The following is a 27,315-nucleotide window of genomic DNA, read 5'->3' as shown; positions in this document are numbered from 1 at the left end:
CAAAACTGTTTCAATTGTGCTTTAATTTATTTAGTGCAGCACACATGAGATCAGACTGATCTTAATGAGGAGTCTGAACTGAAAAAAGTTCCTGGTCTAGACAAAGCAACACAATTAGTCCTAGAATGGGAAAATTACAGTAGGTTGTTAGAGCAGCAGATATACACAAATAAGAGTCTTCAAATAAACAGCTCAATATTTGAATTAAATAAGCATATATGGACATTTAATCTCTGTAAAAGCAAGGCATCTGTGTCTGTCTGTGTGTGTGTGTGTGTGTGTTCCTCAACTATATCTGCGGATCAGGATCAGACTGACCTGAGAGTTTCAACATGGCTGCTGCTTGATTACACGTTTGGACTGCAATGATACCGTTAATAAATTATTTCATGAATGCTTTGCATTGTCTACTGGAGCCACTGCTCCCAGTGGTCGACGAGGGCCTTGCATGGCAGCTCTGTCCCATTGGTGTGTGAATGTCAGTGTGAATGGGTGAATGAGCTGGTATGTTTGAGACTACTTCAGTGTAGGGATAAGGCGCTATATAAATCATGTCCATTTACCATTTACCACCACAGTCACGCCCCACCTCCTGAGCTGACGGACGCAGTGATGATGTCATCAGTCCTACCTCCACAGTTGTCATATATAAAAACACAATAGTTACCACTCTACACATTTCACAACAAACCTAAGCGTCCCTGACGTCCCAACTTCAAACACAGCCTCATTTGGCCATCCATGAAAAACCTCCCACTTTTCTATACGATACATACTTCCTACGGGCACTGCACTAGTATATATATAAACACTCCAGTGTGTGTGTGTGTGTGTGTGTGTGTGTGTGTGTGTGTGTGTGTGTGTGGTGGCCGTTAAGCAGTGCTTTTATCCCTATAATATCCCTGGATGTTGTCCAATCGTTCCTCAACATCTGTATGTTGTAATTGTGGCGTTAATCACACAGTTAAAATGCATCCTAAAACAACAATGAATTGCATCATGTTTGTACGTTTAAACAGTTTTATGTCAGTAAGGCTTGCCTTAGTGAGTGATGGATCATGATGTCATGTTTGGACTGGTCTCCAGGGATTCAAAACTTCAACAGCATCACTTTCATCACAAGCTTCACTTGAGCAAATTACCATATCAGCAGCCTGATCTGAAAGCAAAGCACAATCCACACTCACTGGCACGCAAATAAAACATGTCAAACTTGGTTTCTTTTACACTGTTTTGGTTTGGGCTGTCAGCGCATCACACATTATCTAAAAGAGGACTCATTTAGTAAAGAAAAGGGACCGTCCATGGGCTCCCTGACGGAGCTGAGGGGGCTCAGAAAGCCCTGGGGTTTGTTGGTAACCAAGGAGCACAAAAGGAATGGAAACATGATAAGAAAAGCAGAGGTGGTGAGACACAAGGGGGGGCCGAGGACTCTCTCCTGGGAACCTGAGGGCTGAGACGCTGCAGCTCCACCTCACAGGGTATCATGTTCAGCAGATTCTTCAGCACAAGCGGGCACGGGTCCAAACCCTGCATCCAGGCGCCATAATGTAACAGTAGCACCAACGCCAACAGGTGAAATCGAATATTCAAATCGAGCCCGATACTACTGTCATCTCAGAAACATCCCTGCCAGCTTTATTGTGAGTTATACCTGCAATTATATTACCTGCAGGAATCAACAGGCTCAAATGTGATCAGGGGTGAAAACATCCAGGCTTTATTTTTTTTCTGATCTTGGAGAGAAGGGAGAGATGGAGATAAATCAACCTCCTACATCTCCACTCTGACACCCACAGACCCACCCTCATGTCTAATGGCTCCCACTGTGGAAGGAAGGAAGGAAGGAAGGAAGTAGTAGTAGCTACAGGACCAGCCTCACATTCACTGTGACACGTTCAACTGCTGTAAATGGGCACGCTGCTGAATTTATCTGTTTATTCTAAAGACAACAAACCGGTGAAAAAGTGTAGAAAACTTTAATCATTGTGTAAATGACCAAATAATTCAGTTGTAAATATCTCAGGCCCTTCAAATTTTTGCAAAAAATCAGTGAAACTACTCAGTATTTGCATTGGTTTGCATTTTGCCCGAGCTTTTATCTCATGATTTATTTATTTTTTCACAATCTAATCACAGTTGTTGAAAAAACGCTCCAGTCTTTTGAAATCCTGAAATTTCTTACAAAAAATATGACAAAATTGTCCCAAATTACAAAAAAATAATAATAAAAAAAATGGTTCCAAAATCATAGAATTTTGATGTGAAGATCATGCGAGCATGAACTAAAATGAGATTGACAACCTTGACCTACAAGGTGGAACTGTTCATAGGGGAAAAATTTAAGAGTTTACTAAGTTTCAATATATTAATATGTGCATACTTGCGCTGATTGCTAAAAAAATATAATAGTATGTTTGCTTATTATTTGAGTTTGTATACCTTTCTGAAACTGTGAGCTATATTTCAAACATACTGATAGTCCTGCAGGGATATTTGTTTAAAAAGCACTTCTTAAATCCACAATTTTCCCAGTTTCACTTTAATTACAGAGTAAAATAATGAAGGAAGATAAACAGGGACTAAACAAGGTAGAAAATGTCTCAACAGGCAACACTTTATTTCCCCTAATTTATGCGATTGCTGCATTTTCATTACATTTCACAGAAAATCAACATGTTCTTATTAAACTACACACTGACAACTTTCACTAATTGCAAAACATATAGCATGTGAACAATTTAACAATCATGTAATTTTTTTTTACAAAAGTCCACTTTGCTTCTTCTTTTTTTTAAAAAACATCACAATCCATAGACTTAAAATTAGTTATCACAATGTTTCAGCAAAAATACACTTTTAAAAAAATGTGTTAAGTGACGCAGTATTTACCTCTACTCCATATCATTTGAGTTGGAAGCCTGGAAAGTAAATCCGATTTTAGACGGAGGAGCTCATTGGTTTTTTAAGTTGTTTTTTCTTTTCAAGATGAATTTAGTGTAACGTTCATCATGTAAAACCTTTAGGAAACAAGTGAAGCTTGTAGTTTATGAACAACCTGTGCAGGTGGAACGCTGACATCCTTCTGTGAGAAAACCAGAAACCAGATTTCCCCAAAATGTCAAACCTTAAACTAAAACCATTCAGACAGGTGAGATTGGACCCTGGACAGACTCATTGAGTCAAAGTGTTGGTGATAATTAAGCTACTATAAACTCACCTGTGTGGTCTGAAGGGGGGCAAAGAGATTTTTTTTTTCTCTAAACTTTTGAAACCAAAGCATGTTCCTGCAGATCCTCCAAAGCTGCCTGTTGGTCAGAGGCTTGTTCCACCAGAGCATTACCATGCACCAGAGTCTGACACAGGGCGTTTGAGCCATTGATGAGGCTATTACAACTATTACGCCATGTGGGAGCACGTGCAGTGCAATGCAAACCGTGCACTCACAGCAGAGGAAAGTACAGTGAGATGAAGCCACGAGTGGATTTAATCAGTCTGAATTGGGCATGTGAAGTGAAGGGCTTCAAGGTTTTGTCTTCTTTTAAGTGAAGAGGGGCAAAAAATTGAAAATTGACCCGGCAGCCTTCATTTAGAGACAATGTGCTAAAGTATTATAAAGTAGAACGGGTGATCATCACAGTGATCTGCACAAGCAGGGGCGATACAGTGTCACAAAGGTTTGCAATTGAAAAGTGTAATAGTCATTAGTCTCAAACACTCAACTCCAGCACCAATCAGAAGTAGCATTAGTGGTGAGTGCCTGGACTAAATTACAGCCTTTCCCAGGGAGGAACATTTAGTGAGCAGTAGCACACACTGGGAAAAGAACCAATCAGACCAGTTAAAGACTCCAACATATACAGTATCACATGAATAACTACATATTGGCAAAGAAGTCACGACTTACGTTCAGCTCAGTCATAGACAGGACGAAGTTAATGAAAAAACTCAACAGGGACATGATGTAATAATCTATGATTATGGTTCTCAATTTTTTTTTTTTGTCCCTTGTACCCTGTTCACATTTCTGTCAAATCACGTGTACCCTCTCAATAATTTCATATGCTTTTTCATTCTCCTAAACCCCAAACCGTGTCTCAAACATGGGTTCCCTAAGGCATGAAATTCAAGATAAAGAGTGGAATGTAAACTATAACTTTTATGTGATTAATTCAATAGTAAGTAAATACAGTCTCCTTTGTAAAATGTAGCTAATTATTGTCAGGTGTGTGATGAAATGGCCTCTACAGTATGGAATAATCCTGTTTCAACAAAACACAGTGTTTTATTGAGCAGTACTGTTAGGTTTGTGGTGAATTTGTCCAATGTATTGCCTAAAAAGGAACAATTCCAGATTATTTTTCAATTATTTGTTAAATCTTTCCATGAACCCCCATTGAACTATGAGATGCACTGAAATTCCAAGTCACCATCCAGTTGTAGAAAGACATTTGAAAATGAGTATTTTCAAACTTTAGTAAGAGATGCAAAAATGTCTGATAATGATTTCAAAATCATTTAAATGTAGATTAAACATTTCCACCTGAAGAAAACTGAGTTTAAAGGACTTCGGTAACACTTTACTTGAAGTTTTATACATTAAAGCTAACATTAGCATGAATAAGGTGTCATTCAGTACCCTAAACCTACCTAACCCAAAAAAATGCCAACATAGCTCCAAAGGTGTCATAATTTAGCGAACGACAAAAAACGGAAGCCTTCATGACACCTTATTCATACTAATGACAGCGTAATGTTAACCTTATGTATAAAACTTCAAGTGTTACCAAAACTGTTATCAGTTGAAAGTGCACCCAAAACTGATTTCATCATCCCAAAGTTAACTCGTTCTTTATATGTATATAAATATATGATCCTATTAAAAAAAAGATTTAACATTTTTATAGGTGGCAATAAATTATTGGCAAAATTCTTTCAGGACAGAGTGTGATTGCTGATGCAAGAGTATTCCACAAACTATGACTCAGTTAAATTTAATTAAGATGTCCACAATAAAATAAGACTATGAGACATCCAAGGTGATAAAAAAAAATTATATTTCTGACTATTACAGAAAGGGAGAATGCAATGTATTTATAATCTAGTCTAGACATTGTGTTCTGTCACCCAGGTTGAGGCGACTGGACTTAAAGTACTTTCAAAAAGGCAGTTACTTTCAACATGTCATCTTTATTTTCCTTTTCAACAGTAAGAACATTGTGGGCAGAATATAAAACAGTGTTATTTCTCTGAATGAAGTGCTTAAAACACACATCTTTAGAAAAAAAGAAAAAAAAGGAGGATGGAGAAGTTTTTTCCAGTAGGATCATCAGTGAAATATTACAGACTATTCATTTTCCCACTATGTGAATTAACATAGAAAACATGTTTGCATTGGGCTTCTGCAAAACACCTCGGCTACTGTATGAACATCAGCTGGAAAACAGACGGGCCTTCTGCACGGCGGCCAATCACCAGCTGCTTTACATCGCGACACGCTGGTTTAAACGGTGATTCTGTCACTTCCACTGGGCAGCAGCGAACATCTGTGCTGATGTGGGATTTGTACAAACAGGCCAGAGCCTCAGAATGTGGCGCTTTAGGCCACTAACTGTGTGTCAGTCAGGTCAGGCGAGCGCCGCCAGCCTCTCAATGACTCTCCTGTAGTCATCGACCAGCGTCTGGAAGCTCTTCTCCAGCTCCTCGTGCTGTGTCTTCGTGTCTACCTGAGCCATGTGGGACACCAGCTCCTCTGCACTCAGACACCGCTTCAACTTCGCCAGCTCCCTCTGATTCTTCTGCACAAAAAAAAGATGGAAATGTGTATAATATGCATTGCATTACATACAGTTGGACATCAGCTTTAAGAGAAGGGGATATGCAAATACTGCTGATAATAAAAATATGAAAATGTACAAGGAAATTAGTCCCAAAATAAATAATACCAAAGCCTTTTTTAAAATAGAAAAATACCTAACCTTGAAAGGGCAAATTAATAAAATGAGAAAGAAAAAAATCCAATTGGAAACTGAACAATAGAAATTTTAGACTTTTTGCATCCAGATACAATAAAAAAAAAAGTCAATAATTGGAAATCTGCTTCCTTTTTACAATGAAAGGTGTCCTTAAAAGTCAGTAAGTGGCATGTCTTCCCATTGGAATTGAAATTAAACTAACAGAATATCGTAGGGGTGTCCCGATCAAATTTTCCCCTTCCAATCTGATACAGATATTGCTGCCTGGAGTATTGGCCGATACATTGTCAGCATGAATCATAAATACTTTTATTATTTATTTTGCAGTGTTGAATGTTGGAAAAGGCTTGATGAAGTGATGTTACTCAAACAGAGCAAAGACAGCAACAGGTATGAGAAAAACTGACTCATTTCATTTTACCCAATAGGTTACATACATTTTAACCTTAAATATATGAATACTTTACAATCGGATAAAATAAAAAAAAATAAATAAATCAGAAAACCCTGAAAAATAAATAAAATAAAATAACAAAACTAATAAAATGGGACACTCTTCAAATATTAATTAAACAAGTAAAATTGGTAACGCATGATATCCTTACCTGAATCAAAAATCATTCAAAAGTGAATCGAATCGGTCCCTTTTGAATCGAAATGATTTGGGAAATTTTCATCAATACTCAGCTCTACCAAGAACTGTACCTGTTTCAATTCTACAGCCAAACATGAGTGTGACAGTTGGTTCTTCTGTGCATGATGGCATCAGTGTGTGTGTGTGTGCGTGCGTGACAATGAGCAGACAGGAAAGGAATCATCCAGCAACAAATTAAGGAGAAAAACAAATACAAAAAAAGTGTGTTCAGTACCAGAAGTAATAACATCAAACTCAACCACAGCAGAAAAACCACATTACAGACTTTCTCCTGAGACGAATGAGAAAAATGACCGCATTCCACCTTTCAGTAAAAATATTGGTAATGTTTGTTGCTCTGCAACAGTACAGGAGAGTTTTAATAGGTTCATCTGTCAGGACAAAACAAAACATTCAAATATCTCCACCTGGACAAATGCATTAACATGGTTTAAAGTGTACATGTAGTGGAAATGAACAGAACATGAAATGAGTGTAATCTATGACCAATAAACACAACTGAACTATTTCCAAATGTCTTTTTTTCTTAATATACAATCCATGTAATGCCAAGTCGTTTATTGTCAGTACAGTGTTTACATTACCACTTTATTGGTCTGATTTCACTCTTTACCGAGGTTCTTGTGGTGCTTTTCTCCACATTTTCTTTAGTATTGTTCTATTTATTACTACGGACCACACAAGGGTGTGTGTTGGAGCGCCTTCTGATTTGTATGAAGCTGTTGTGAGCTTTTGTTGTGCATTGGAGCGGCCACAGCCAGCAGTCAGCTGCACCGTTTAAATACAAGATGTGATGAAGCTCACACTGCACGTAGAGAAATTAGAGCGAGCGCAGATGAGTCATTGAAGCAAATTAGAGAAGGTAAATCCACAAAAGAAGTATCTGTCACAGAGCCATCAACACTAACGCAACGAGCCGACTTCCTGAGGTGAGTATTAGGGTGGAGTTAAATGAAATCTTAAATTCAATTATTTAATAGGTCTTTACTACAGTGTAATACAGTGGTGTCAGCTTAATTCTTAATGTAAAAATTAATATTTTAAATACTGCACCGTTAGGAGTTACTTCCTACTATTTACAACATTACCTCTCTGAGAATCGCCTCCATTCCACAGTAACAAGTTGAATCAATCCTGTGATTGAATATTGTGAACCAAATAAAAAATTATTTGAATCGGGCCCTTGTGAATCGAATCAATTTGGGAAATTTAAATCGATACTCAGCTCTAGTGACCATAATGGTGTGAAAAATCAGACTAAATCTCTAGTATTATACATGATCTTTTGATAGAGTTTGCAAATAAACAACAGGTACTCTTTAAAAAGATCCCCTAAGTTTAAGTCTATCCATCACAAACCAATAAGGTGTCCAAATGTAAGTAGAAGTTCCAGTATGAGCATCATCACCATCATCACAGATCATGATTCTGAGTGGTAATTTTAAAAGTGACTTCTATATATTCCACTCTGGACCCTGTGCTGTAACATCTACCATGCACACATATGCAGCCCCTGTATTCAGCAAACTACTGAACATGATCAACTTTCCCAGGGAAGGAAAATTCCCGGCATCTGGCCACCAGATCTTTCACTGCCATTCTCCCAAGAAATTCCTGCTCCCCACTTTACCACTGAGGTCTTTTCCATGTCAGAATCGGCCTTTTTTTCTAAAACACATGTGGTTACACTGCTGACAGCAAGCTCTCTAATGGATGGTATGCCAGGTCTTGTTAAGCAGCTCAGACATAGAATGTCACAAGCAAACAGGATGTCGAGTATCTAGCCCTGATTCTCCACTGGTGAGACACAGACCAACCCAACACCGTTTGCTGCTTTTAAGTCACAAATAAATAAAGAAATGCAAAGAATGTTCTTTCTGTGAAGGGAAACATCAGATGAAGCTGCACGGCTCAGCCCCAAAAAGGGAGCAGCTTTTTGACAGAACCGCTTTAAACACTCGCATGAAATGATTTCTTCCAAAGAAATGCAAATTCTGGCTAATGATGCAAGTCTGAATAGAGAAAAGCTTGAGGAGCAGAACTGCAGCCGCCTGGTGCGCCCTCATTCTTCCTGCAACAATGCAGCACCAGTAATCTATCAATTTCACAAGCCTGGAGATCAATTTTTTCGTGTTCTCGAAGGTAACACAATAAACGCCAACAATGGCGGGCTGTAAGACGATTCAGTTTGTGTTGTGCGCAGTAGTAAATGTTCAGCTGACAAAAGGTAGAGAACTTTGATGAAGGCAGACACGTCGACTTTCAGATTGATTTGAATACACGAAGGAATCATTCAGAATCCACTTTTCAGACAAGACATCATTGACCAACTCCACACAGACATGAAAAGTGCACCATGGTGAAGCAACAGTGAGTAGAAACTCACCCGGTATGGCCCGAACAGCCTCTTCTTCACCTCCAAACGGTAATCTCTCGCTTTCTCTTCATCGCTCATATCTGTTGCTCTTAGCCGAAGGATCTCGTACACACGCCTCGCATGTTTCTACCAAAGAAAGAATACAATATTCTGAGCACTCGAGTGAAATATATACTTTACAGATTGATATGGCTGAATGGAGCCCAATCGCCCTTTTGAATGGACTATTGGAAATCCAGACATCAGCATGGACTTTATGTTTAAATGCAATTACACTTATTCACCACCAGATGCCTAAAGTTATCCTAATTTAAAAAAAAGATACAAATAAATAATAGGAACTTATTGTTTATATTCACTTAGTTTCTGTTTAATGAAAGTAAATTATTTACTGAAAAACACCTTTTTCAGTTGCCTTTTCTGTTTTTTGTATCTGGGTCAATGACGTGACACCGAAATATTCTGTCCAACTGCATTTACACTTATTTTAATTAAGACACCAAATATGTAGAAACAGGATATATGCGCTCACTTTTTCTTAGGGGCGACTGTGGATCAGTGGTTTTTTTATTTTATTTATTTATTTATTTTTATTTATTCAGTTTATTTCCGACATGGTTACATTCACTTTTTATTTTTTTTTTTTTTTATTTTTTTTGTACATGCCGAAAAAGGAGACGAGAGAAGCAGTTTGCTTATCCGGGTCCCGTCCCCTGTTTTACCATCGCAAATTTACATGGGTTTACATGTCTCTCTGGTCAAACATTCTTGATTTCTTCTGAACGTCCATCTGTAGTCAGTGTTGTCCTCTCTATCTTTGTTTGTGTTCGCCTTGTTCCCTGCCAGACGTTGTTAGCATTCCTCCAGTTCAAGAATAGTTCCTCTTTCGAAGGTGTTTGGAAGGTTTTTCCCTTTTCATCCACAATGTCACCTTGTTTTGTCTCTACATCAAGGGTAATCCAGCTGTTGTTAGTTCCATTGGCAGTGTTGTATCCTCCACTGTCTGATGATGGGATCAGATCCAACTTGTATAAACACATCACTACATCCCAGTTCACAAGCAAGGCAGTATTTTAATGTAATATATCTTAGTTCATAAGCGTGTTTCTAACTGCTGTTGTTAGTTTTATTGGCAGTGTTGTATTTTCCACTGTTAGATTTAACTTGTATAAACACATTATTATATCCCAGCTCATAAGCAAGGCAGTAATTTCATTGTATAAAAAAAAAAACGTGTTTCTAACTGCACATATGACAATAAACACTTTGAATTTAAAATTTAATGTAATCCTTAATCACCCCACCACCTAGTAATTGAAATGAATAAATGACAGACCTTTTTTACTCTTGGTTTCACATTTAAATCAGTCTCCGTAAAATAATCACAGTCTGAGTTTTGTTTCCAGTGTTTATATAGATCTGGGTCCATATCCATGATTACCATCAGTAGTGTTGTTGTTTAGGTGGATCCTTCGTATTTTCTTAAGTTGTCCATCGTTTTGATAAGAACTGGTTTTCCGTCCTCTTCTTCCAGGATGTAAATCCTGCAGTTTTTTGACCAAGTCTTGACAATCTTTCCTTCTTTTTTTATTTGACGTGCCTTCCATGCAATGCTTGCATTTTGTTTCATCAGGTTTTCATTGATGTACACCTTCGTTCCCTTGAGTTTATTTCTTTGCTTGATTATTTCTCCTTTGAATTTTATATTCGTGAAGGCTATTTTTACAGCTCTGGTATCATTTCTCTTTGGCAGGAGATGGCAGGAGTTGATGTTGTCAGGGTTCAGGACAATGTCCTTCGACTTCAGGAAGTCAATGACCTGTTGTTCAATCGATTTTGTTTCTTCATCACTCCTGGGTTTTATCTTTAGGCCTGTGATGATGACATCTTTCTCTCTTTCCTTTTGTTCCAGCTGTTCAACCCTCGCGTTCAACAATTTTATCTCTTCAGCATTTCTTTCATTCTTTTCTTTCAGTACCTTTGTTTCGCTTTGTAGTCTTTCCAGTGAGTTTTCCAGCGTCTTTTCCAACGACTTTATCTCGGCAGATAGGTTTTGTAGACCCTCGCGTATCATCTCCTTGACCTCTTCCAAACCCGACTTGGGTTCTGAAGGGCCTCCCTGCGGTTTTTTCACCATTTTCCTTCAGTCTTGGGCCCAGTTTTTCAGGCTGTTCAGCTGTAGCCAGCTGTAGCCAAGGTCGTGTTATCGGAGCAAACGAAAACACGTCTGCTGTCTCCAAAGACCAGAGACTTAAGTTGAGTGGTTCGTCAAATAACCGAAAGGTTGGGGGTTCAATCCTGCTCTGTGTTGAACCACATTGCCTAGTATGAATTTTGGTGGTGGTCAGAGGGACCGTTGGCAGCCATGCTTCTGTCAGTCTGCCCCAGGGCAGCTGTGGCTACAATGCCGCTTACCACCATCGGTATGACTGATGTGAATGAATGGTGTCTGTAACACGCTTTGATTCTCCTTGAAAAAAGCACTATATAAAACCAATCATTATTATTATTTTATAAATCACTTCTGTAATGTATTATGTGATAAAGAGTCAAAATATCTTGTGGTATTAATGTCTGGCCATGACTGGCTTTAATCTATTCAATTTAATTTTCTGCCTTATTTTAGTTATACTACAGTCCTGTATAAGATTTCTATTTTTATTTCCATCATAATATTCATTTAAACCTTGCCCGTTGACCATTTTATGAAATATAATGTGGTGAAATATGTCATTGACGATTCTATATTATATGAGAGTGTTAGAAATTAATAGTTTTTTTTATAGTTACACATTTGAGTTGCTACAACACATGTGAAAGATCAACGGAAGAAACATTCCACTGGTGGTCCCAAAATAATTTCCGCAAAAGCACTGCTGCTACATATTATTGTGCAATATGCAGGTTCTCCATGATGGTTGATGGCTTTTCCACACGTGTTTGAGTTACTTTGGGAGCAGATTGAAAGACAGAATGTGTATGAACTGGAAACATGTCCAGGGTCTGTTCCCCAATCAGCTCTGATCAGGAATCAATGATAGAAGGGTGAGTGTTGATCATCAGGTAAATTAATGTGCTTTTGTTTTCCTCTCAACTGTGATCTGCAAGCAGTAATGCACATGTTTGGAAGATAAACCCATAATAACAATAAAGACGCATAATGGAATGTTTTTTCTGGGCTGTGTAAAGCCTGAAATCTATTTAGTTTGATAACATATATAAAGAAGGTCTTTTTCGTAGAACAATACTAATATGGCAGCCTTTTGAAACTGAAAATGACGTAACTGAGTGTTATAAACTCACAGAAGTATTTTCTTTATGAAACTAAAAGAATGTTTTTACACCATCCATAAAAACATGCTGAAAAATAACTCATTAGCTTCATTGATGTTGCTGATTTTCAGGCTTGTGTGGTACCTTGTTAATTTTCAGTTTCTCTTGTGCTTCTTTATACATGTCAACAGAGAAGCCGAGATGCAGCTTCTCTTCAGCAAACGACGGCAGACCTTGGCAAAGCTTCGCCAGCACAAAGTCTCTCATCTTCACGTAGTTCTCCGAAGGGTCTTCAGCTGTAGACAAACGTCAGTGAATGAGAACAGAAAACTACCCGAGTTAAAGGTTTCAAAACACACTGATACACTTAGTGTGAGTGCTAGATGGGCTGTCTCTTTGCACGATTCCAGGAACACATTTCAAACTGTTGAACTTAGCCAGAAAAAAACTGCAGCAAAGTCCTCCTAAACTGTTAAAGGTCAGCAGAAGGTTTGCAGGAGCTGTCTGCTAATTGGCTGTTTCCTTTAAAATGCATTTCTTGAAAAGCGCTTCAGACTGACGGGAGAAAGCTACAATGCCTCATTAGTATTCCTCCTCCATCTCTGTGTAAGACATCCGCTTTTAAACCAACTTCTTTGAAAAGAGCACACTGTGGTAAACAGGTCAGCTCTCCAAATTAACTCACCTCCTGGACCCAAAGGCAGAGAGTATAAAAAAAACAACACATTCAAACGGTTTGTCTTGAATGTTGACCCCCACCTCACATTTACCCTGCATTTAAAAATATTAAAATACAAGATCTCACCTGTGATGTCCTGCACTTTGGGCAAGCTGCAGTAAAACCTGTGAACTGCCTCCAACAGCTGAGGTCCATGACCTTCTCCTTGGAATGGAGGAAGGATCAGCATTTGGCTGCATAGACAGTCAAAGGTCAGACACACACTCACAAACGCACACACAGAACCACTGAGTAACAAGTTGCTTCAAAATCAACAAGACCATATCTTTGTTCAGGAGGACATGAAAAGTTACCAATTATAGGTTCAGAAAAAGATTTGTCAGAATTATCTCCAAACATCAAATCAAAGGCTTACAGAGAAAAGTTGTTTTCAGACACAAATCAGTCTAGTTTAGTATTGAAACAAAATCCGTTTGAATGCTCGGCTATATAAGCCAGTAATTTGGGCTCTTTGGGGATGAGGATAAAGAAATGTATAATTTTCCACTTCTTTTTTCTGTACAAAAGAATGGGAAGGCACGTGCGGCCCCGGCAATTACCTTACACGTGGTCGGGTTTTGTCTGGGTACACGTAGTAATTATAAACCGTCATGTAGCCAACAGTCGCGTAGAGAGTCTCTCCGTCTTTATTGTACTTTTCAAATCTGCAGATAAACCACAAAGGCAAACAGGTCAATTACAGGCACACTCCCAAGCAGTGTCCATTTTAGTCCCATGTTACCGTGCCGACCCCCCCTCCAACCAACACACCACCGACATCAGCATGCGAGAGCAGGCAGGGCCCCGATTGGTACACCTGCTGCAACCTGAATACATTATGTACTTAATTGGAGTACTGCAACTTAGAGGCAGAGAAGAGGTTGGAGGAGGTACTGAGCTCCTGAAAATCACTTCAGTCTATTTTCCCCATTGTCACTACTAATAGGTGCCAGGGTAAAGAAAACACAGGCAGAGGCTCTTTTTACTGTTAAGACATTGTTCTGACTTTCAAAAGACAACAGGATTCAATTCAGCTCTTGGCCCTGAAATATCTGAAAAGGGCTTTGGGTACAAAGGAAGCTCTTGCCTCATCAACAATTCTCCTACGGAGGGAGATATAATCAAACTAGCTAGGTAATTGGTCACAAGCGCCTCAAAGGGGGGTTTTGTTTTTCAATGACACAAAAAAAAAAAAAAGCTTTAGGGTACGGCTGAAAGAGGGGGGTTGATGTCAATTAAGGAGGGCACTCACACAAGAAAGAAGTCCCAATGATCGTCGTCTGTGTCGATGAAGCTGGCAGTCTCTATGAACCACATGAGGAAGGTCTGCAGGCGCTCGTGGTACTTCTGGAATCCTGCGCAGGTGATATCGGCCTGAGACCAACACAGTAAAAACACAAGTTATATTCAGAACTCATAAAACCAACGTTTACATCGTAAAAGTTCGTGATCCAGGTGACACTGGTACCTTGTGGATCTGGTATGTCAGCTCTCCTTCCTCCTCGTTTTGGACCTTGTACGTGTGCAGCAAAGTGCCAAAGGGCTTAAATTTTGCCTCCTTCTCCAGAAATGTGAGAAAGTCGTCACTGTTGGAAGTGAATCCAGCAGGAATGATTTCCCTGATCTTAACTTCAACATCATCAGGCTGCAAGACACAATGCAAACTTATTTAGCAATTTAATCAACATAATAAAAGCATAAAAGTGCTTTGCAGCTGCATTGTACGTCTAGTTTCCCATGAGTTGGTTTAGAGTTCTATGGATCAGGTGTAAAATAACTTAAACATCCTAACAGTACACATCAACGACACATAAATACAGTTGGACTACTGTTTTTATTGGGGGTGTCAACTTTTTCACTTCCGATATGATACCAATACTGGAACCCTAGATATTGGCGGATACCAGGGTAGGGGTTAATTATAATTGTAATAGCGTAATTTATAATGAATTACAATTATGGCGTAATTATAATTGTAATTTTTAAAAATTGTTAATGTCGTAATCATAATTAAATAGTAATGCAGTTAAGATAATTGACATTGTAATTGTAATTACCACAAAAATTCTATAAAAATTGTCAATTATAATTTAATGCTAAACTGGGGAACCATGTTGTAGTTCTACACATATGTATTTAATAATATTTATTATTATTATTATTTCATAACAAGCATTCCCACATTTTCCATTAAAACCAATTTAAATCTAGGGGTATACTGACATAAAAAAAGGCTCAGATGCCCACACCAAAAAATATTAAAACATGTATTTTCATTGATTAGGAAGCCAAACAAGGGAACCAATAGATAGGGAAGAAATTACATGATAAGTATTTGTTTTTCATGTATTTTACAGCTGATTTAGGACCCGTTATCATAAGAGAAGCTAACAAAAAACTAACAGAAGAGGAAGGTTCACTTTTATTAGGTTACTTATTTCAGGCTCAGTCATTGTGATTAATTGTAATTGAATTTTAGTCACTGAGAACGTATTTTAATTGACTTACTGAGGAAAAAAAATAATTGTAATTGGAAAAATTGAAATGTAATTGAACATGGGTAATTGAAAACGTAACTGAAAAATGAAACTGACCCCAACCCTGGAGGATACAAATATTGGAATAATACAATATTAGCACTTATATCTATTTTAGTGACGCACCAAAATTACGGCCATCGAAAATTTTCAGTCAAAAATGGCCCAAAAGTGCGTTTTTCTGTTGAAACACTTTCTTTATCGAAATAAACCGACTGAAGCAGGATGTTGTAGATCAGTCTGGAAAAAGGACCAACTTGTCCGCTGACTCTCGGAGCGGCTGTATTTCAATACATCTGAGCGGCGTTGACAGGGCACGTAAGTGTGTTTTATGTTTCTGTGTCATGTCGACACTGGCGGGTCTCTGCGTATCAGCAGCAGAATCCGGTTAAAGTCCGTCAGCGCACGTTTCACAAAGATCCTCTGCACTACATCACGACGGTACTTGGTCTGCGTTACGAAGATTATTACTTGGAAAGGATTAAAGCAGTGACAGCATCCCAGTCAGTTATTTTATATTGTGCATACATAAATAATTTCATAGTCTTGATTGATTTATTCTTTGAAGCATTAATATAAATATGTCCACGTGCAATGTTTTCATTTTAGTGAGGTTTGTACACATTCAGAGCCATAAATGCAAAGGGACTAATGGTCATACCAGTCTGTCATTGCCCGATTCCGTTAGATCTCGGAATCTAGGCCGGTCTGGGCCTGGTTAGTAGTTGGATGGGAGACCACTGAGAATTCCAGGTGCCACAGTGGGGTGACAGTCACCCCAGTGGTATCTGCCATTGTGTCCTTGGGCAAGGCACCTCACCCACATTGCTTAGTATGAATGTAGTGTGAGTGAGTGTTGGTGGTGGTCGGAGGGGCCGATGGCACACTTTGGCAGCCTCACTTCTGTCAGTCTGCCCCAGGGCAGCTGTGGCTACAATAGTAGCTTACCACCACTAAGTGTGAAGTGAAAGAATAATCCCTTAATTCTGTAAAGTGACTTTGAGTGTCTATGATACAGCGCTATATAAAATTGATGCATTATTATTATTATTATTATTATTATTATTAATGTTTTGGTTTTCGGCCTTGGTTTTTTCATTTTTGGTTTCGGCCAACAATTTCCATTTCGGTGCATCCCTAATTTATTTAGTAGTGTATCGTGTAAAGGCTTGACCAAGTGATATTATTCAAATAAAGAACAATATTAAGTATTATTAGGTATAAGACAAACTGACCCTTTTATTACAAGACAAGTGTCTTTTTTTTGCAGATATTGTACCAATATCGGATCAGGACGCCCTTAGTATTTATACCTAACGTGCCTATATTCAATCAATTAATTTTCATTACCATCTCTAGGTCACAACATTGTAATGAATGATTATACATTTAAACCCAAACTGAGTTTCACCACTTTTGCACAAACCAAATGGTACTGAAACAATAATTTAAATCAGGAAATCTAGATAATTCCAAGAAAAAAATAAAACTGGAAGTGTGCGTGTTTAAAGTCCATGAAAAGAAAAGCCATTAGGCAATTAAAACTGTCAGCTGAGCAGAAACTATAGAAACCCCCCCACCTCCCGTGCTGAAAAGGCCACTTAAATCAGTACATTTACTACTTATGTTAACCCATGAATATGTGATGAAGTTGCCACAATAAATGCGTTTCTGCTTCTTACTGGGACATGAAGTCTTATGAATTGATCTCAACTTAACAAACCTATTGGGCATCCATAATAGAGGCCTCTCCTCTAATCCTGCCAAGTGAACCCAATCAAATGAATTTGGCCCTTGGTTTTCAAAGAGACTCATAGACAAAGAAGCCCCACCCTCAGACTTTTTACTCAGTGCGACGTGTGGTTAGTTCAGCTGTGATGTTTGCATTGTATCCATTTCCACGAGGATTGACATGAGAACACTTTGCTGTGCAGCCCTTTCACACCATTTACATGCGTGATGGGCATTATTCCGGCACAGAGACCCTTGCTGCTCAGCATTGAAAACTGGGAAATGAAGAAGGCCTGAGCAAAATGCACTACAAAAGGCTAATACAACATACTGCTAATTCCCCCCTTTCAGACATGGGCTAATATCTAACTGGAAGTAATGCACCTGCAGCTGAATGCCTCTTAACTATTGTAATTGTTCAGCCACATTTCTGGGGAACAAGGACCACACTTAAAAAGGCCATGGACAAACTAGTCCCTTTGTGGTGGGCACTCTCTGACATACTAGACACTAAATTGCACAGCCTTCCCGAATGGATGCCTTAGTTGGGTATGAATATAATTCAACAATGTGCCTTTACAACGGTTTGTTAATGTCTTTCATTACTAACAAAGAGCACATTGAGCAGACAAACTAGCTAATTTGTTGTGTTGGTATTATTTTTTTTTCTTCAGTTTACACCAAAAGATCCAATGAATATGGTTTACACCTTTCAAATGAAAGCATTACACATGGTAATGGAATAAAACCAATGCTGACCGTCCAAAGGCGTACTACAGTACGTAACAACACCCCTCCAGGTGTATTCATATCCAGCCACCTTGAGCCAAATGTCTGGCACAGAATTAACGCTTTATGGAATTATTTCATCAGAGAAGTGTATGCGATTGGTTTAAAGGTGGGTTTTGATCCATCTGAAATGTGACAGCTGCATCATCTCCTTCTCTCACCAGCTGCACCACAACCCGACCGTCCACACGAGCTCGGAGACAACCCCTCTTCAGACGCCACCTGAACTCTGCCGCACCCCTTACGCTCTGCCGTTGCACCAGCTGCACTCCAAACACTTCACAAGGTGAACTCTCAGGGGTCGTTGCTCAACAATGAGTGGTGGCACACATCACTAGCATTTGTTCACTTAGAATATAGGCTTTAGCTAAACTTCCAACACAGTCTTTGCAAAAACGTCCAAAAGGCTCTCTTTACGTGTTAAAATAGTGACAGGTTACTGTGTGAGCTGTTGTTTTCAGAGATGTCAAAGACGACTCAACTACAAGAACATAATTTACAGGAGAAACACTGCTCCCTCCTGCTACCATAATAACACTGAACCTGACTGTTGAGTCATTAACTGAAAACAAACTCTACAAATGACTCAATTTCTAGATAAAACAACCTTGTTTGGAGTTTTAAAACTTTTTGGCAACAAAAAAGTCAACCTGGAACTTTAAATGGTTTTATTAGACAAAAGGACAATATATCAATCTGGGTTACATTACTGCCCTGCTGATTCAATCACAGGAAACCCAAAGTACAAACACTTTAAAACCCTTCTTTCTCTTTCAACATGAAGGGACAGGATTAGCATCCTGCCACAGGGGATGTAGAAAGATGGGATTTACTCTAACAAAACGGGAGATCCCTTGTTGATATAAAGACGTCCCTGCATCAGGTTTCTTAAGGACTTAGGGAGCAGTTTATGAGCCCAACTCTACAGGGTACATGGTCACAATTATTAACATGACCTAAAGCAGCCTTCAAACATCTAATGAAACCACAACTTAATTTGCAAAACATTATTTGGGATTGTAGTGTGTTTTGGACCAAAAAGAAAATGTACAATGCCATCCATTGAATCAGATACCTAAATACTAAAAGCTTACTGCGACAACACTCGAGAACTGTTACTAAAACTAGCTATTTAAAACTAAACTCTTTGAAAGTCTCCACTGTCTGTTTTTCAGATGTCACACAAACCATGTGACCTTCACCAACGTCTCCATGGTGAAGAATGGACACCAGAAGCAAACCCACCCATCTCTGAATGGGGGAAAAAAATTCAAACATCATCAGCTTCCTATTGTTTAAACTTAGTTTTTGTCAATTGGCCACATTGTGTTTTACAGTGCAGAAAGGGTTTTGGATGAACATGTTGTGCTGTTAACAACACGTAAAGATAGACAAAGGAATCACACAATTAGATGTAGCAGGGAGAAGGGAAACGCGCCATGAGCAACAGACAGAGACTTGGTAGAAGTTTTATCAAAGTAACAACTGGAGCTATTTACTATGGTTTAAATAATGTAATGTTTTACCTTAAAGTGGTGAATTAGTTTGTTTAAAGGAAAATCTTGTTTATTGTTTTTGTGGGATTCATTCATTAAATGGTTTGAAATGGAAAGATTCTACATGGGGGTGCATAAGCACCAGGTGACATTTTATTAGTTGGGCTGGTACGTAGGAGGGGTCGAACGTAAATGTTTAGTTTTTTTTACCTGAAACCTGAGGAGCACGGGGTAGACACCAAGTGCGTTAGTGATTTGTATTTTCTGGAATGATCAAAGAAAATCGAAAGATTGCTTGAACATTGACAATTTGATCAACGAAAATTCTGCATTCTCTGTGCAATTGGATTTTTTGGCCACAGCAGTAACCATGAAAAATAACTGACTGCATGGTCATAATAATAGCAGAAAAACAAATGTCATCAGTCAAGCCAAGTCAATGCAACTAATTTACTTCAAAATGGAAAAAAAAGTTTTCTTTTAATGTTTTCTGAAAACAGATTCAATATTTCCACTGAAGCGGTTTATCATGACAGGCAAAGGTCCAACAACACTTATCATTTCTGCTAGGCTAGCTACAACATTACACTAAATAAACAAACCCGCGCTCGTTTAGTGCAGACTTTTGAAAACGGTCGATCGAATCCGTACATCTCCATGAAAACACTGTTCCAAAACAAAAATGGCATGTTGGTCTGTTTGTGTACACGATTGTACTCTGATGACATCACTGTTGATGACATCATATTTCTTCTAAAACAATGTTTTTTTTTACAGGAGTGCGACAGTGTGCATGGGAAAATGAATGGGATATATATCTATATATTTTCTTTTGGTAGCCAGAACATCACCAACATTTAATCAGTTGTTCCTTGTCCCATTATCAACATTTTCTGAAAATGTCAGCAAAATCCGTTCATAACTTTTCAAGTTATCGTGTACACAAACACAAACAAATTGACCAACATACTTCCGAAAGCAGTTTTTGTTTTCGGAAGTAATGATCAGTAAAGAGTCGCTAAACAGCTGAAACATTCAGCTCCTCTTAGAGCAATGAGCCACTTTGCATTAGGATACAGAATGCCTCCAAACACCAGTTGTCATTGAAACTGCAGCTTTCAAAATACTAATTAAAGTTAATCAACACTGCTCTTGTTTAGTGCTAATGAACTCTACAATGTTCATAGATAAATGTTTTTTGAGGCCCACTCATTAAAATAGAGGGAAACGCATTATGTAAACACAAACTACAATTCACATTTTTCTACATTCCTTGGAGCTTCTTCATAAGTGCTTGATGCTTAAACCCTTCTATGGGTTAAAATCCACTTCTAGGAGTAACATTGATGATGTGAAATAAAAAATAACTTGTTTTTTGTTGCTTTGCTCACTCTTTCCTTTGTGGATCACCTGTGGCATGAACCTGCAGAACCATAAGTTATTTCTTTAGCATTCACTAGTCAGCAGACAGCATTCCTACTACAGTAGCACCTTAGGTTTGTGCAAGATATAACATTTAAAGACTGTCCCAAAAGTCTGTATATTTTCAATTGGATGCTGTAAATTCATTAAAATATATTTCTATTTGCCACAAAATGACTTTTTCCATCTGACGCTTTAAATTCAGCAACAGAATATCAACAAGCTACAACATTTTTTTCCCCATAACATCGCAAAAAAATCCCATTTTAGCGGGAAGAGTACTGACACACTGTTGTGATGTCTGTACAAGTCTGAGAGTCAGGTGGCAATAAACCACTGTCATAGTTTCCCATTATCTTTTAAATAACAACAAAATACATCAATAATAATTAAGAAAATAAATAAATAACTAAAAAACTAAATAACTTACCTCAACACAATCAAAGGCCTCCGTGACTTTGGATGAATATTTCACTTTAAAGAGAGTGTTCAGGTTACCGGCAGTGTAGAAGAGCTGGATCTGAAGACCTTTGTATCCAAATGCCACTTCACTAGAAAAAAGATGAAATGAAGGACGTTGTTTTTTAGGTTGTGCAATAATTTACAAAAAGATAGAAAAAGCTTGTTGTGCACAGACCAGAGAGAAACAAAGACAATTACTGTAAATGATTAATATAACTACAGAAATGTTGATTTCACTCTGATGATCAATGTTAACTGTTAGTTGTTTCATTTTGTCACATTCTTGCTTTCATCATCATAGCATTTGCAGTTTGCGACAGAACAAAGATTCTTCATTATGCAACTGTGTAATTTCACTTTACTAGCAATTACGCTTCCTGAAATAATTAATACCCCAATTACACTGGTCCCTTTAAACTGATTGCAGCTTAGTCCAAAAATAACTAATCCTAGTTTTGTGTTAATTGGAAAGACAATAAAAAAAATAACTGCACAAGAAAATGCAAGTGTCACAAATGGTAAAGCAGTTTTGTTTGCACCCATTGTCTCCTTTGTTCATCACTTCTATGCAATGATATAAAGACCCTCATGTGGGAGTACATTACAGTAGTAAAACCTAATAACATTAATGAAATTTGAACAGTTTTTGCCTGAAAACTCAACCAACTAATCCATCAAAGTTGATTTGTCGGTTGCCCCTTTATAAAAGGCAGGATTAAATGTTATAATAAAATGTATTTGCATTGCACTTTACATTAAAATAAATCTCTTAAGTGCAACAGGTTAAAAAAAATAAAAGTGTGGTTTGTTAACTTAAAGGGGAAAAAATAACATTTTTACTTTCTGTTGTAGAGTTAATTAACTATGGATAAAGGAAGACCCCAAAAGACTGGAATAATGTCTCATTACACACTTTTTATGTCTTGACTGCAGATGCAGAGTAGCCAGATTTAGAAAGTGTAATAAACTTTAGGTGAATATTCTCCAAACAAAAAGGTGAAGTTTAAAAGTAAGACAACAAATCTATATTATATGCATCATACAACAACTATCACACGGTGCTGCTTTTTTGACTTACGTGCAGGGGAGGATAAAGCCCTTGATGTTTACATTGACAAATATAGCTTCAGACTTTTTAAAATCCAACTTCATTTTCATTTATTAGTATCAGATATAAGGCAACACATGACTAAAAGTTTATTGGGTTTTTTTAGGGGACCTTTATTCTCTCCTCTGGTTATAAATAGTTTTCAGCAAAGTGAAGGGGTCCCTAATTTTTATTTTTTTTTAATACGATGGCTTGAGAGTGTGGAATGTGGGAAGCATGACACATTTCTTATAACAGTTTCCTCAAACTGATGACAGGAAACAAAGCCTGTTGTCCACACATGCAACAAAACCCATCATTAAGTGGGACAGTTTGAGAAAAGTCTGCTGAACAAGCCTGTGAATAAACAAGTAAACATATCAGACTGTCGTCGTGTAGCCCTTACTTCAACTTAAATGCTGGTATGTTTTACATTTCAGGCATCTCTATGAACAACAATCAGGGCCACTGTTAAAAAATAGAACAAGCGTGTTTTATCGAATGAAAAAAATGGGATAATACAAGACGTGTCTCAAATGAAGGAACATTTTAGCAAATATTAAGGCTGGGAAAAAAGTATAGTTTCTAACAAAGTTTAAAAAACTGAAAGTGGGTTCACGACACAAGAAACTTAAAATATGCACATTTTGAAGGTGTTTGAGCCTAAAATGTCATGTAAAGTATCAACATTAGCTTATTTTCATGGATTGCATAAAAGTATTGACAGATTCCTAATACTTGGCCGATAAATAATACTGATTCCCCCTTGGTAGTTAAACAGCTTTAGAACATGTCATATATTCACTACCAATAAAATATTTCCAAGTAGCTATAATTAGCCTATATTTGTTTAAATCAATCCAGAACAGGTAAATCAGCTTCTTTTTCTGCAAAAGAACCGAGATGGAGGTTCTGCAGCTGGACCCTCTTGGAAGAACCTAGATGTTCCTGATGGACAGTAATCCTACATGGACAATTATAGACTGTGTAATCCTGAAAATGACCTGCTTCAAATCCAAATTACAGTCAGACTGACCTGTACCTTTATATTCTAATGTTTTTTCTTAAAGAGCTATTAGGTCAACTTAGTGCATATTATTTAATGCTGTAGTGTAACACTATTACAGCCACACATTGATCATATTTTTTTTTGCAACCATATGGCAGTTATACAGAAGTTAAACACCCAGAATCTCCCAACTTTGAACACTGCAGGATTTCAAGTATGTAATTTGTGAATTGTCATGATCACAGTGTTAACATTTTACACTCACTCATCCCCAAATGTCTGGTGGCTGTACTCAGGATGGAAAGTAGTGCTGTCATCGTCAATATCTTCTGGAAATCGAACTAAGTGGGGATAAAAAACAATCCTGGTCAGATCAAATGAACTGATCATCTACAAGGACATGATGACAGATCATCAATAAAAAAAAATAAAAAACCAAACTTACCAAGCTTCAAGGCTATGGCTTCATTGGTGTCACATTTGTACTCTGCTAGTTTCTTCTCCATGGTATTTATATCTGAGAAAAAAAAGCAGACGATAATAACTGTAGATGCAATGCATAGTTTGCTCCTCATTTAAACATTTTAACAGTGGGTACTTTTTTAGTGTCAAAATTTAAAAAAAATTCCTGGAATTTAATATATTGATATAATTTCTTCCCCACTGTTGCAATTAATATATATACATTCTAAGGATGCACCAATCGATCGATCGGTGCCGATTGCCTTTATTTTGGGGGTTCGGCAATCAGCCGATCCTTGCATTTGAAGCCGATCTTTTCCGCCGATCCTTTCTACCTCCGCAAAGGTCATAAAGTCAGTCATAGATCAGCCACTGTCCCCTTCTGCTGTGAGATGACTGACACGCCTGCCCTACGGGTCATATGTGCATGTGCGTGCTGCGCATGCCTCTACTACACAGGATAACAACAACACAACACCTGGAGCACAGTTAGCTTAGCATGTCTGCAGTATTACACAAAAAGAGAGAGCAAAAGATCGCAATTTGTAATTCCTGTAATGCGAAATAAGTCTTGATGGAGCTGCAAACAAAACACTATCTCATTCATCATTTAAAATACCACCACAGCGCTGAGTATGCAGCATTTGAAGCTAGTAATCAAGCTAATGCTAAAGCTAAAGATAGCGGAGCAAAAAGCCAGTGGTCCGCTGAGAGCACTTATCTGTGAGAAGAGCAAAGCGACTACGAGGAAAATGATGGAGATCACGGCTTTGGAGTTGAATAATAAGCTGCTTCTAATGTAGCTACAAATGCCTGCAATAAGTCTGAGGACAAAAAAACCTGTGCCATGTTCATTCTGTCATTACACGTTGACTTATGAAAATGTTACACATGATGCACTTTGTTATTTCTGTAGAATATTTGACTTTTAGTAGCTTTTATCCTGTAAGATGTTGCAAGTTATTTTTAGATTAATATTTTTACATTTAAATATCCACAAAGCTGCTGCATTTGGATATTTTTCATTTTTGCATTACATGGAAACCTAAAACTCTAGACAATTTATTGGTGCTTTAAGATGTTTTGTTAATTTGTCCTCTAGATTCTTATTATATCATCTACCCCAAACCCTGTGATTTTCTTTATTTGTAAAACCAAAATACTGCTGTGCACTTTATTTTTGACAAAGAGCTCCAAACAGGTCTGCAGTGAAAGTGAAAGACTTAAGGTGATAATTAGTATTTTGGACAGCAATGTTCCAATTTTTTTATTTAAATTTCAGATAACTACCTCATGTGCAGTTAAAACAACACATTTGTGTTGTTTCACAGGTATTTTTCAATGTTTTACAATAAAATAAGATTGGAACATTCAAGGTGTATGCTGTCAGTTATATATATAAAAAATTGGTATCGGTGATCAGCCAGAAAATTGCAATCGCTGCACCCCTAATATATTCGGTGTAATGTGGCTTTATTTCAAAACTTAAAATCGTTACATCTAAGGCTACATTCAGACTGCAAGCCTTGATGCTCAATTCTGATTTTTGCTTTTTTTGGGCAGTCCCATTTAAAATGTGACATGTATCTGATTCCACTGTGAACTAGTGTTTGCAGGTCCGAACTGACCCGCATGCGCCCTTGCCTCACGCTGTTGCACAAACGTAAGCATGGAGGAAGTTAGCATTTTTAATTTTTCTCTCAAAGTTTTTGTGCAATGGGAGCAACAAAAACAATGAGCAGGTGCAGAGGACGACATGGATAAAAAAAAACAGAGCCAAATTGTTTGTTTTGGCTTTTTGTGGCGCTTTTAAATACAGACCAGTTCAAACTTTGCTTGTATGGAAGTGTCACCCCATATACTTATTAGGTCCAAGACCTCACTTGCCCTCCATTGACTTGCTCCATCATTGTTATCAGCCAGTATGCACATGACTTGTGCTGATATTGCATCGAATTGATATCGGTATCGGCCAATACTCAAGGCAGCAATATTGGTATTGTATTGGAACTGAAAAGGTTGTATCGGGACATCCCTAGTATCAAACGTGCATCAAATCCCCCATGGCTGTTCATAGTATACAGAGGTCACATTGGAGAAAAAACCTGATCTGTATCTGATTCAGGACCACATATGAAAGTGGCCCAAATCTGTTCTGGAAAAAAAAACAGATATGGACCAGATTAGAGTGTTCACACTGCTTCTAAAAAATCTGACCTGGTCACTTGACTTCCAAAAAAAAAAAATAAAAAAAATATTTGGGTCACTTTTGCTTGCAGTGTGACAACATATATAGATTTAAGTTTTGTTTTTGGACAAAAAAAAAAAAAACATTATATACGTGTGTTTTCAACAGCTATTTTTGAAAAACTTAATGTGGTTGGTTGAATTCTTAAAGAGTGGGTCACTATTTAATGACCATGGCAAAATGTGTGGGTCCCAGGGTGAGACAAGTAGAACAATACAAAGGCATTGTTGAGCCAGGCTGACTTAAAGGGAGAACAAACTATGTGATGGGTGTGTGACATCTTCCAAGAAGTCCGTTATTAAGATGACGCCTATGTCATTCCTTGGAGCCTAAACGACTATTTTTAATAAATTAAACGGCAACACGTGCACAAATCAAAGTGTAGTAGTTAACTTTCTGCATCAATAAAACCTGTATTTTCTAAATGTATTGACTTGTGAAGTAAACCCAGAGTATATATACAGTAAGAACCACTATAAATAGATTACTGCGCCAAGCTCGAATCTGAGTGTCAATATTTTCAAGACAATGTGTTATATCCATTAACGGTCAAATGTAATAAAATAAACAACAATACAACAAAATGTCTGCAGATGAAGTTCAAAAGGTACTCGATATGCAACCTTAAATGTGAAAAACAGTCAGTCAAAGGAAAACTAAGCCCTCGTCCTGAGACTCTTTCAGACTACTAACATGCTCTGACAGCTTTAGAGCAGCATGATGCTAACTGAGGCTAACACACACACACACAGGCCTGCAGCTGCTTTAGCGACAACATTACCAAGCACAACACTCTGACAACATTAAGCGGTTTACAGCGTCCACAGGCTGAGAGCAGCACTGGAGAGCTATTTGACAACGAACACAACTTCACGCCAAGAAAAACTCCAAAGGGCATTTGAAAGCGTAGCTCCTTACCCGCCATTTCTGCTCTACGTTGTTGTGAGAAGCTTCGTCAGGCAAAAGACCCGCGGAAACACAACTACTTCCGGGTCTGCGTGTTTCCGTGAGAACGAGATAGCCTCGCCCCCACTTTAAACGTCACCCAGTTTCCCTTTGAGGGAACAAAAAACC

General features: G+C 38.0%; 1 protein-coding gene across 2 annotated transcripts; it reads right to left on the bottom strand.

Moving 5' to 3' along the window:
* Positions 1–815: 815 nt before the first annotated feature.
* Positions 816–27,315, bottom strand: hat1 (histone acetyltransferase 1). 2 transcript variants are annotated; one of them, XM_028436953.1, is made up of 11 exons: positions 27,160–27,315; positions 23,977–24,048; positions 23,797–23,872; positions 21,404–21,524; positions 14,467–14,643; positions 14,251–14,372; positions 13,559–13,663; positions 13,086–13,192; positions 12,425–12,576; positions 9,017–9,133; positions 816–1,159 (listed from the first exon to the last, which is right to left on the bottom strand). In XM_028436953.1, the coding sequence occupies exons 1-11, from the start codon at positions 27,164–27,166 to the stop codon at positions 1,139–1,141; spliced, it is 1,077 nt and encodes a 358-aa protein (XP_028292754.1). In that variant the 5' UTR covers positions 27,167–27,315; the 3' UTR covers positions 816–1,138. The 2 variants fall into 2 exon arrangements, with proteins under 2 accessions (XP_028292754.1, XP_028292753.1); XM_028436952.1 differs by lacking the exon at positions 816–1,159 and adding an exon at positions 5,175–5,798.

Source organism: Gouania willdenowi, chromosome 21 (assembly GCF_900634775.1).
Source record: "Gouania willdenowi chromosome 21, fGouWil2.1, whole genome shotgun sequence".
NCBI classification, from domain to species: Eukaryota; Metazoa; Chordata; class Actinopteri; order Blenniiformes; family Gobiesocidae; genus Gouania; species Gouania willdenowi.
The sequence above is the reverse complement of the archived record's forward strand: the minus strand, read 5'-3'. Positions and strand labels throughout refer to the sequence as shown.

What these genes read in the sequence shown, in the direction of transcription:
- hat1 (XM_028436952.1), bottom strand. An exon ending in CACCAGACATTTGGGGATGA is followed by an intron (nt 21,525 to 23,796) that starts GTGAGTGTAAAA and finishes TCTTTTTTCTAG; the next exon opens with TGAAGTGGCATTTGGATACA. An exon ending in AGAAACTGAAAATTAACAAG is followed by an intron (nt 9,134 to 12,424) that starts GTACCACACAAG and finishes TTTCTTTGGTAG; the next exon opens with AAACATGCGAGGCGTGTGTA.